Source organism: Rhincodon typus, chromosome 48 (assembly GCF_021869965.1).
Source record: "Rhincodon typus isolate 14 chromosome 48, sRhiTyp1.1, whole genome shotgun sequence".
Taxonomy (NCBI): Eukaryota; Metazoa; Chordata; class Chondrichthyes; order Orectolobiformes; family Rhincodontidae; genus Rhincodon; species Rhincodon typus.
Window position 1 is genome coordinate 4,941,213 of NC_063379.1, and position 12,389 is coordinate 4,953,601.

Below are 12,389 nucleotides of genomic sequence, written 5' to 3' on the forward strand. Positions count from 1 at the left end.
GGCGCTCCAACAACTGGTACCGGAGACTGGTTCTAATGTAATGACAGGTTCCAGGCGATCGATGGGGATAGGGGCCTCTCTAGTCAGAGGCACAGAGAGACGTTTCTGTGGCTGGTGCTGAGGCATCAGAATGGTGTGTTGTCTTCCTGGTGCCAGGGTCAAGGATATCACAGAGAGGGTGCAGAATATTCTCAAAGGGGAGAGAGACAAGCAGGATGTTGTTGTACACGTTGGAACTAATGACATGGGAAGAGAAAAGGACAAGATTCTGAGGAGAGAAATATAGGAAGTTAGGCAGGAATTGAAAAAGGAGGTCCTCGAGGGTAGTAATATATGGATTACTCTCGGTGCCATGAGCTAGTGAAGGTAGGAATAGGAGGATAGAGCAGATGAATGGCTGAGGAGATGGTGCAGGGGAGAAGGATTCACTTTTTTGGATCTTTGGAATCTTTTCTGGATTAGAAGTGACCTGTATAAGAAGGATGGATTGCCCCCGAATTGGAAGGGGACTAATATACTGGTGGGGAGATTTGCTAGGGCTGCTCGGGAGGATTTAAACTAGTAACGGGGGGGGGGGGGGGGGGGGGGGGGGGAGGGTGTGTGTGTGAGAGTATGTGTGTGTTTGGGTGTGCATGTGGGTGTATTTGGGTGTGTGTCAGTGTGTCTCAGAGAGATAGTGAGAAAAGGGAGTCTAAAGCTGCTGCAGTTGGGAAAAGGAGCAAGTCAAAGAGTCAGGAACAAAGCAGAGAGAATAAGGTAGCGCTGATAAATTAAACTGCATTTATTTCAATGCAAGAACCCCATCAGGTAAGGCAGATGAACTCAGGGCATGGTTTAGAACATGGGACTGGGATATCATAGCAATTACAGAGATGTGGCTCAGGGATGGACAGGACTGGCAGCTTAATGTTCCAGGGTATAGATGTTACAGGGTATAGATGTTACAGGAAGGATAGAAAGGAGCGCAGGAGAGGAGGGGAGAGGCGTTTTTGATTAGGGATAACATTACGGCTGTACTCGGAGGATATTCCTGGGAATACATCCAGGGACGTTATTTGGGTGGAACTGAGCAATAAGAAAGGAATGAACACCTTATTGGGATTGTATTATAGACCCCCCAGTAGTCAGCAGGAAACTGAGAAACAAATTTGTAAGGAGGTCTCAGTTATCTGTGAGGCGTTTTAACTTTCCAAACATAGACTGGGACTGCCATAGTGCTAAGAGCTTGGATGGAGAGGAATTTGTTAAGCGTGTATAAAAAAATTTTCTGGTTCAGTATGTGGATGTACCTTCTAGGGAAGGAGCAAAACGTGATCTACTCTTGGGAAATAAGGCAGGGCAGGTGAATGAGGTGTCAGTGGGGGAGCACTTTGGGGCCAGTGACCATAATTCTACTAGCTTTAAAATAGTGATGAAAAAGGATAGATCTAAAAGTTAAAGTTCTAAATTGGAGGAAGGCCAATTTTGATGGTATTAGGCAAGAACTTTCAAAAGTTGATTTGGAGGGGTGTGGATGTTCACTGGAAAATGGGAGGCATTCAAAAATGAGATAACGAGAGTCCAGGGACAGTATGTTACTTTTGGGTAAAGGGCAAGGCTGGTAGGTGTAGGGAATGCTGGATAACTAGCGAAATTGGTCAAGAAAAACAAGGTATAGATAGCCGAGGTCGAGTGTATCCTTAAAAGAGTATAAAGGCAGTAGGATCAGACTTAAGAGGGGAAATCAGCAGGGCAAAAAGAGAACATGAGATAGCTTTGGCAAATAGGGTTAAGGAGAATCCAAAGAGATTTTTATAAATACATTAAGGACAAAAAAGTAACTAGGGAGAGAATAAGGCCCCTTAAAGATAGCAAGGCTGCCTATGTGTGGAACCATGGGAAATTGCAGAGATACTAAACGAATATTTTGCAAGAGTGTTTACTGAGGGGGAGGATATGAGAGATATAGAATGTGGGGGGACTAAATAGCAACATCTTGAAAAATGTCCAGAGGTGCTTAACAGTAAAGGTGGATAAATCCCCGGGACCTGCTCAGGCGTACCCTAGAGCTCTGTGGGAAGCCAGGGAAGTGATTGCTGGGCCCCTTGCTGAGATATTTGTATCATCGATAGCCACAGGAGAGGTGCTGGAAGACTGGAGGTTGGCAAACATGGTGACACTACTTAAGAAAGGTTGCAAGGAAAAGCCAAGGAACTATAGACCAGTGAGCCTGACATTGGTGGTGGGCAAGTTGTTACAGGGAATCCTGAGGGACAGGTTTTACATGCATTTGGAAAGGCAAGGACTCATTAGGGATAGTCAATATGGCTGTGTGCATGGGAAATCGTGTCTCACTAACTTGATGGAGTTTTTTTGAATAAGTAACAAAGAGGATTGATGAGGGCAGAGCGATGATGTGGTCTATATGGACTTCAGTAAGGCATTCGACAAGGTTGCTCACGGTAGACTGGTTAGCAAAGTTAGATCACACGGAATACAGGGAGAACTAGCTATTTGGATACAGAACTGGCTGGAAGGTAGGATACAGAGGGTGGTGGTGGTGGGGAGGATTGCTTTTCAGACTGGAGGCCTGTGACCTGAAGTGTGCCACAAGGATCAGTGCTGGGTCCACTGCTTTTCATCATCTATATAAATGATTTGGATGAGAACATAGGAGGGATGGTTAGTAAGTTTGCAGACGACACTAAAATTGGAGATGTAGTGGGCAGTGAAGAAGGTTACCTCAGAGTACAACAGGACCTTGATCAGATGGGCCAATGGGCCGAGGAGTGGCAGATGGAGTTTAATTTAGATAAATGTGAGGTGCTGCGTTTTGGAAAGGCAAATCAGGGCAGGACTTATACACTTAATGGGCAGGTCCTGGGGAGTGTTGCTGAATAAACAGACCTTGGAGTGCAGGTTCATAGCTCCTTGAAAGTGGAGTCGCAGGTAGACAGGGTAGTGAAGGATGTGTTTGGTACACTGGCCTTTATTGGTCAGTGCATTGAGTATAGGAGTTGGGAGGGTCATGTTGCAGCTGTACAGGACATTGTTTAGGCCACTTTTGGAATACTGTGTGCAATTCTGGTCTCCCTGCTATAGGAAGGATGTTGTGAAATTTGAAAGGGTTCAGAAAAGAAAAACAAGAATGTTGCCAGAGTTGGAGGGTTTGAGCACTGGCGACTGAGGCGGGGGTGACCTTATAGAGGTTTATAAAATCATGAGGGGCATGGATAGGGTAAATAGACAAGGTCTTTTCCCCAGGGTGGGGGAGTCAAAACTAGATGGTATAGGTTTAAGGTGAGATGGGAAAGATTTAAAAGGGACCTAAGGGGTAACTTTTTCACAGAGGGTGGTGCGTGTATGGAACGAGCCTCCAGAGGAAGTGGTGGAGGCTGGTACAATTACAACATTTAAAAGGCATCTAGATAGGTACATGAATAGGAAGGGTTTAGAGGGATATGGGCCAAGTGCTAGCAAATGGGACCAAATTAATTTAGGATATCTGGTCAGCATGGACTGGTTGGACCGAAGGGTCTGTTTTCGTGTTGTACATCTCTACGATAACAGTCAAGAAGCTTGACACCATCCAGGACAAAGCAGCCCCCACTTGATTGGCACCACATCCATAAGCATCCAGTCTCCACCATCGACGCTCAGTAGCAGCAGTGTGTACCATCTACAAAATGCACTACAGAAATTCACCAAAAATTCTTAGACAGGACCTTCCAAACCCATCACCTCTTACCATCCAGAAGGACAAGGGCAGCAGATACATGGGAACGCCACCATCGGCCATATCCCCCTATAATCCTGACTTATGCTGTAAATAAAGTATAACAGTGATGCGTACGCCCTGTTGCACTTGGAAATATATCACTGCTCCTTCAGTCTTCCTGAGTCTCTTTTTCTCTCTGGGAGTTGTGCACGGGGAACCTGCAGAATCCCCATCGTCGCAGACTGTGAAGGAATTGTCCAGGAAATCTAAGGTTCTGTTGCATAGTTCCTCTGTACCTGAGACCTGTGGGGTTTGCACATTCTCCCCGTGTCTGCTCAGGTTTCTTCCCACAGTCCAAAGATGCGCACGTTAGATGGATTAGCTGCGCTAAATTGCCCCACAGTATCCAGGGATGTGCAGGTTCGGTGGATTACCTATGGAAAATGCAAGGCTACAGGGATAGGGTAGAGGGGTGGGTCTGGGTGCAACATTCTCCAGAGGGTTGGTGTGGACTCGATGGGCTGAATAGCCTGCTTCCACACTGTAGGCATTCCATAGTTTTACGTTTAAGTCAGAAAATTCATAGGATACCAACAAAATTATTGTAAATAATTACAGCAAACTGTTTTAACTGGCACCTTATGAATCAGCACCCTCGATAAACCGGTAAAAGATTATATACCTGAGATACGGGATGTTTACTGTATTGTCGTGATGTCTGTGTAGTCAGTCGAGAACGAGAGGGAGAAGGCTTTCTGCCAGTAAGTGTTATTTAAGGCAAGGTTATGCTTTTATTTAAGTGACTTATGCTGTAAATAAAGTGCACTATGTTTCAATTACTGTGTGTGTTTTTACATTAAAAGGTCCACATTATCAATCAAACTAATATTTGATTAACTATCAAACTCCTGGTCCCATCGGTGCTGGTTAATGAAGCATACACTATACTCAGAAAAAGCTGAGCCCATTAGACTTTTGCCAAGGCACTCAAGGCTATGGGCCAAGTGCTGAAAAACGGTATTAGAGTGGTTAGGTGGTTGTTTTTGACTGGCACAGACGCAATGAGCCTCTTTCTGTGCTATGACTCTTGTTGAACTCCCAAGTAATGGCTGAACCAACCCCCAAAATTAACCCACAGCCCATCAACTACACCGCCCCGAGGCAATGTATGCCCCTTAGATTAACCTGACACTCCCAGGGCACAACAGCTCCACCACACTCTGAACCGGATAGCCCCCATTCCCCTGCTGGACGGGAAACCTCACCCCCACCCCCAGGCCCTGGCCACCTAACTCCTGTCTCCCATTTTGGACCCGATGGTCAGTGGGGCCCAGTCCCACCCCTCCCCTGCTCTGTATCAACTCTGCCTCTCCACCACCAGCTCATCACACCCTTCCAACAACAGTTTGTGCTGGACAATAAAAACTCAGACAAATCCCATTTGGAATTAAACAGGAGAGACAGTGTAGAAGGAGCTTTACTCTGTATCTAACCCCATGCTGTCCCTGTCCTGGGAGTGTTTGATGGGGGGACAGTGTAGAGTGAGCATTACTCTGTATCTAACCCTGTGCTGTCCCTGTCCTGGGAGTGTCTGATGGGGGGACAGTGTAGAGGGAGCTTTACACTGTATCTAACCCTGTCCTGGGAGTGTCTGATGGGGGGACAGTGTAGAGTGAGCATTACTCTGTATCTAACCCTGTGCTGTCCCTAACCTGGGAGTGTCTGATGGGGGGGGGGGGGGGGGAACAGTGTAGAGGGAGCCTTACACTGTATCTAACCTGGGAGTGTTTGATGGGGGCCATCAGAAGGGAGCTTTATTTTCAGTTTAAAAGGAGGGAGGAGGCTTTATCTGTATCTGACCCCGTGCTGGACCTGCCCAGGAAGTGTTTGACAGGGGCGGTGTTGTGCACACTTTACTTTCAGTTTAAAAGCGTAGAGAGAGCTTTACTCCCTGTCTAACAGCATGCAGTACCTGTCCAGGGAGTGTGTAGAGAGAGCTTTATTCTGTTGCTTACCTAGAAATACAAAGAGAGAGGGAGGGAGAGAGGGAGACAGAGACATAAAAATATTATAAAAATTAGACTATTTATTTCCAGAAATTGGTAAGAGTGAATTTCACTAGAAAATCAAGAACAGATTTAAAGCACATTTTGTATTTTTAAATACACATACACACACACACACACACACACACACACACACACACACACGTAAACATCAGCCCACTCACTTACCAATACATGTTGCCCCATACAATTCAAATACAAACATTGCCACAATCCATTCAAATACAAATGTTACGGTGATTGGTTCAAATACAAGCACCACCCTACACCATTTAAATATAGAGACAGTCACACTCCATCTATTTACAAGCCTCCAGCACCACTCAGCTTAAAAAAAACCAAGTACCACCCCATGGAACCTGTCTCGTTTCTATTAGAGGGGGACGTCACTTGGGGCTCAGCTGTGATGCCTCACCCAGCTGAACACCCTTCAGTGCTTTGCTTTGAGATGGAGCGGGCTGGGAGTCAGGCTGTCACCCTGCACGTGCAGTTCCAATTGTCGCTGTGCGTACACACTCCCGCACAGATGCTCACATGCAAATACAGGTGCACACCTGTGTGCACGCACGCGCGCACACACACACACACACACACACACACACACACAGAGACAGACAAAACTGCTACCAAGGCAAATGATCTAGACGCCACCAATTGAGAGGGGAGCAGACTCAATCCCAACACCATCCCAAACTTCCCAAATCTCTCTGGAGTCTTGTGATAAATCCGGTCAGTGGTCTTGTGCGTGGGTCTCTCGCACAGACGGTCACGTGCCTCCTAAGGCTCTGCTGGCTCCAGCCTCTTGCCCCTTGGCACTCTGGGCCAGTGGTCCACGCTGAGTGCTGCCTGTCGCACTGGGGCCCGGGCCGATGTCGGCGGTGATGTTGGTGAACAACGGCAACCGTTGCCGGCTCAGCGTCACATAGGTCAGGGAGTTCATCCCATCCTGTCTCCAGGATCTCCGGGTCCGGAACAAAAGGTCAAACCTGGGAGGGAGGACACAGAAAGACAGACGGAGAAAGTGAGGAAAGAACGAGGGTGGGGAGAAAAAGTAAATAAAGGTGGAATGTTGGCTAAAAAAAAAAAGAGAGAGAGAGAGACAGACACAGAAGAGGGGAGAGTGGGCAATGTAAACGGGGAAAAAGGACAGAGACACAAAGACAAATAGGCAAAGGGAGCAGTGGACACAGAAAGATCAAGAAATAGACAGGGAGGGGAGCCACAGAGAAAGACAGTAAGAGAGATGATGATAGGAAAGAGAGAGAAGGAAAGACAGACAGAAAGAAAGAGAATATTGTCAGCGATTTTATTTGTTCAGCAGACATGGGCTTAACTGGCTGGGCCCAGCATTTATTGCCCCCTGTCCCGAGTTGCCCCCCTTGAGAAGGTGGAGGGGAGCTGCCTCCTTGAACCCTTGCAGTCCATGTGCTGTGGGTTGACCCACAATGTCCCCTTAGGGAGGGAATTCCAAGATTTTGACCCAGCGACACTGAAGGAACGGCGATATATTTCCAAGTCAGGATGGTGAGTGGCTCAGAGGGGAACTTGCAGGGGGTGGGGGTCCAATGTATCTGCTGCCCCTTGTCCTTCTGGATGGAAGTGGCCGTGGGTTTGGAAGGTGCTGTCTGAGGATCTTTGGTGAATCTCTGCAGAGCACCTTGTAGATGGTACACACTGCTGTGACTGAGCGTCGGTGGGGGGAGGGAGTGGGATGTTTGTGGATGTGGTGCCAATCGAGCGGGGGCTGCTTTGTCCTGGATGGTGTCGAGCTTCTTGAGTGTTGTTGGGGCTGCCCCCATCCAGGGGCAAGTGGGGAGTATTCCATCACACTTCTGACTTGTGCCTTGTAGATGGTGGGACAGGCTTTGGGGGAGACAGGAGGGGAGTTACTCGCTGCAGGATTCCCAGCCTCTGACCTGCTCTTGTAGCCGCTGTGTTGATGTGGTGGGTCCAGTTGAGTTTCTGGTCAATGGTAACCCCCAGGATATTGATAGTGGGGGGATTCAGTGATGGTAACACCATTGAATGTCAAGGGGTGGTGGTTAGATTGTCTCTTATTGGTGACGGGCATAGCCTGGCATTTGTGTGGCGTGAATGCCACTTGTCAGCCCAAGCCTGCATATTGTCCAGATCTTGTTGCATTTGGACATGGACTGCTTCAGTATCTGAGGAGTCACGAATGTTGCTGAACATTGTGGAGTCATTGGCGAATATCCCCACTTTTGACCTTTTATTTTCATATTCACTGATGGGATGTGGGTGTTGCTGGCTAGACCTGGCAATTATTGCCCATCTCTAATTGACCCAGAGGGCATTTAAGAGTCAACCACTTTGCTGTTGGCCCAGAGTCGGTCAGATCAGATCAGGATGGGAGAATTTCTTCCTGAAGGGCACGAGTTGTTTTTTCTGGAAAGACAATTAGCAGTAGCTGCAATTTGCCACATAAACGCAGTTTCCTCCCCCACACTAGAGGGAGTCTAATGAGTCTATACGTTATAAAATCATGAGGGGCATGGAAGGGTGAATAGACAAAGTCTTTTCCCAGGGTAGGGGAATCAAAACTAGAGGGGCATAGGTTTAATGCGAGGGGGGGAAAGATTTAAAAGGGACCTCAGGGGCAACATTTTCACGCAGAGGGTGGTGCGTGTCTGGAATGAGCTGCCAGAGGAAGTGGTGGAGGCTGGTACAATTTAAAAGACATCTGGATGGGGACATGGATAGGAAGGGTTTAGAGGGACATGGGCCAAATGCTGGAAAATGGGACCAGATTAATTTAGGATATCGGGTCAGCATGGACTAGTTGGACCGAAGGGTCTGTTTCTGTGCTGTACACCTCTATGATTGGGTTAGTGAAAATGGCAATCGTTGCTGTTTGAAACGGAGAAGGCTAGAATCCTTGGTAAATACCAACAGGCTCATCCTGGTTGGCAAACGATCCATTTGTGAAGAACTACCTGCCTGGACCCCCTCGGATACTGGAAACTAAGGGGAGTTTTTCCAGTGTGCTCCCCATCCCTCCAGGCCCCCGTCCCAGCCTGACCCCACACCCCACGCACTCCCCCCTACCTTTTGGGATTCTCTTCGTTACCCTTGTCCAATTTGTGTTTGATCATCTTGTATCGGCCCAGAGACAAGGCTGGGCGAGAGATCTTCATACCAGCCAAATGCAGCCTGTGGGACAGAGGGCTAAAGGTCAGTGTGGAAGCAGAGAGAGAGAGAGACAGCGTGGCGGGAGTGGGGGAGGTTGGGAGGGTGGGGGGAGATAGAGGGCAGTGCAGTGGCGGGGTTAGCAGGAGAGATGGCCAGCAGAGGCTGTCCTCTCAGGAGCGAGAGCAACATCAGCCTACGGGTGTCACAACTCAATGGAGGAAGTTGTGGGGAACGGGGAGGTGGAGGACATGTCAATGTGGGGTCCTTCTCTGAAGGATGGTGTGAAGGAGCGAGGGGCCAGCACAGTTTGTTCCCCAGGAGAGAGCAGAGAGCGAGAGAGAGCACGACAGCGGGAGGGTTTTCTAGGGAGGGAGAGACGGCGTGGGGAGGGAAGGAGGAATGGCGGGACGGCAAGGATCGGGGTTGAGGAACGGACTGCGGTTGGGGATGGAGGATAACTGTCAAAAGTAGAAAGCAGAGACAGAGAGGAGATAGTGAGTAGTAGAAAGGTAGGCATGAGAGGTAAAGTGCAGGAGACAAGAGAGGGTGAAAGGGGTACAGAGAGAAAGAGAGGAGAGCTAATGAAGAGGAGAAAGACAGGGGGAAAGAAAAAAAGTGAGGATAGCTGGGAAATGAGTAAGAGGAGAACAGGCAGTAATCAGTGAAGATACAGTCAGTAAAGGACACTGAGGAAAGAGCAGTAACTGAGTGAAAGCTTGAGCAAGCGAGATTGTATCTGTACTGATGTTAGTCATTAACACAGGGTGGTGGAGGGAGTGACACTGAGGGAGAGGGATTAACATCAGTACAGATACAGTCATTAACACAGGGCGCTGGGGGTGAGAGGGGTTACTGAGTGACTGAGGGGGCTGGGTTAACGTCAGCACAGATACAGTCAGTAACACAGGAGGCTGGAGGGGGGAAAGAGGTTACTGAGTGACACAGTGTGGGGGAGAGGGATTAACATCAGTAGAGATACAGTCAGTAACACAGGCGCCTGGGGGGAAAGAGGGGTTACTGAGCGAGTGTGAGGGGGCTGGGTTAACGTCAGTACAGATACAGTCAGTAACACAGGGCGCTGGGGGGCGGGGTTAAGGGTTACTGAGTGATTGCACAAAACTCACCTTTACATGCTGATGTCCCTGGAACATTGAAGGAGAAAGGGTTAGAGGAAGAGATACAGGAAGTCAGTGTGGAGTGAGGGAACAGGAGAGAATGATATATGAATGACAATGAAAACAATGAGAACAACAATGAGGCAGTAGGATTGAGTCACAGTGCGAAATGAGGAATGATCTTCCTCAACACTAAAATGCAAAACAGTGCAGGTGCTGGAAATCTGAAACAAACACAGAACGCTGGGGAAACTCAGCGGGTCAGGCAGCACGGAGTGGAGAGAGTGTTAATTTTTTGAGTCCAATATGACCCAAGTCCTTTACCCTCTGAAGACGTCACACCAGACTCAAAACGTTACCTCTGTTTCTCTCCCAACACATACTGCTGGAGAGTTTCTCCAGTATTCTCTGTTCCTGTTTCTCAACACTCACTCTCCCTATTTCACTCTCTCCCACCTTCAGTTTGTTCAGTGTTTTTCTTCCTTTCACCCTTGATCTCTCTGTCCCTAATTCCCTCTCCTCTGCTGTTCCTTTTCTTCAGCCCTCCAATCTCTCCCCCATTCTTTGCACGTACAGAACCTCTCTTGTTCTCCTCAATCACATTCCATCTTTCTCATGAGATTTGTCTGCTTCTGAAATCTTCCCTTCCCTTTGTCTCTGACAATTTCATCTCACCTTCAGTTTCTCTCATTACCCCTTTGTTTTCCCTCAGACACTATCAATCACATTCCGGTTTTTCCCCTGAAATCCACAGGAGTGAAATCCTGGCTGGAAGATAACTGAAGGGCTTCAGGGAGTTAGAATTTGGAATAACAGATACCCGGGAGGGAGTTACAGACTGGAATCTAATCGAGGGGTTCAGGCTGGGTTATATACAGAATAACAGATACCCGGGAGGGAGTTACAGACTGGAATCTAACCGAGGGGTTCAGGGTGGGTTACATACAGAATAACAGATACCCGGGAGTGAGTTACAGACTGGAATCTCATCAAAGGGTTTGGGCCAAGGGTTACCTGGTGGCGATGTCATCATCCTCTCCACCCCAGCCCCAGTATTCATTGGGGAAGCCATTCATCTGGAGATACTGTTCTGGTGTTACTGCTGATACTCCACCAAAGTAAGTCTTGTATGGAAGCCTGTAAGATAAACCAGTGTCAGTCTCAAACAGAAAATCAAACAGCATACTGATTGAGAAACACTTCTTTAATAGTGATTTCAGTGAGAGAGAGCCTGGGTGTGAAGGAACACCCCTTTATAGAGTCATGGAGTCATACAGCACAGAAACAGACCCTTCAGTCCAAACAGTCCATGCCGACTATAATCCCAAACTAAACTGGTCCCACCTGCTTTGGCTTGGTCCAAAGCTTTCTTATTCATGTACTTATCCAAAAGTCTTTTAAACATTGTAAGTGTGCCCAGATCCATCACTTCCTCTGGAAGTTCATTCCACACATGAACCACCCTCTGTGTTTTAAAAAAAAAAAAAAAAAAAAATTGCCCCTCATTTTTTAAAAGTCTTTCTCCTCTCACCTTAAGAATATGCCCTCTAGTTTTGAACTACCCCACCCTAAGGAAAAGACACCTGCCTTTCATCTTATGTATACCCCACATGATTTTATGAACCTCGATAAGGTCACCCCTCAAACTCTAATACTCCAGTGAAAAAAGTCCCAGCCTATCCGGCCTCTCCTTACAACTCAAACCCTCCATTCCCAGCAACATCCTGGTAAATCTCTTCTGAACCCTCTCCAGATTAATAATATCCTTCCTATAACAGGGCGACCAGAACTGGACACAGTGCTCCAGAAGAGGCCTCACCAATGTCCTGCACTAACTCAACACGACGTCCCAACTCCTAAACTCAAAGGTCTGAGCAATGAAGGCAAAGAGTGCTAAACACCTTCTTAACCACCCTGTCTACATGTTTTCAAAGAATTATGTACCTGAACACACCCTGTTCTACAACTCGACCCAAGGCTCTATGTTTAATTGCACAAGGTCTGCCCTTGTTTGTTTTACCAAAATACAATGCCTCACATTTATCCAAATTAAACTCCATCTGCCACTCCTCAGCCCATGGACCCAAGATCTGTTTGTAATTTTAGATAATCTTCTTTACTATCCACTGTGAGACTGGTGAGTTCAGTGGGTGCGATCTCACCTGTATCCGAACTTGTTCATAGCAATGGACACGTGCTTAGGATTTTCGGAGTCACAAACATAGAGGTTGTGGTCATTCTCTGGAATCAGGTCGATATCGTGGAGGAAGAGACAATCCCATTCCTCGTCTCGTAATGCCTCTTTCACCCCAACGTTGAGCAGCTTTGCCCTGTTGAAAGTCTGGTTTCCTGCCTGGGAGG

General features: G+C 47.6%; 2 protein-coding genes across 2 annotated transcripts in view; one reads left to right on the forward strand and one right to left on the reverse strand.

Annotated features, from left to right (window-relative positions):
• Positions 1-12,389, forward strand: part of LOC109925992 (ubiquitin carboxyl-terminal hydrolase 21-like) — a 49,239-nt gene that overhangs the window by 4,647 nt on the left and 32,203 nt on the right. The window lies entirely within an intron of this gene.
• The window catches only part of LOC125487976 (beta-1,4-galactosyltransferase 3-like), a 9,876-nt gene continuing 3,250 nt past the window's right edge, over positions 5,764-12,389 (reverse strand). Inside the window, exons 4-7 of the mRNA XM_048620719.1 lie at positions 12,191-12,381; positions 11,043-11,165; positions 8,830-8,934; positions 5,764-6,749 (exon numbers count right to left, since the gene is read on the reverse strand). Coding sequence (XP_048476676.1) covers positions 6,530-6,749; positions 8,830-8,934; positions 11,043-11,165; positions 12,191-12,381 — 639 coding nt within the window. The 3' untranslated portion in view covers positions 5,764-6,529. The remainder of the gene's footprint in view (positions 6,750-8,829; positions 8,935-11,042; positions 11,166-12,190; positions 12,382-12,389) is intronic.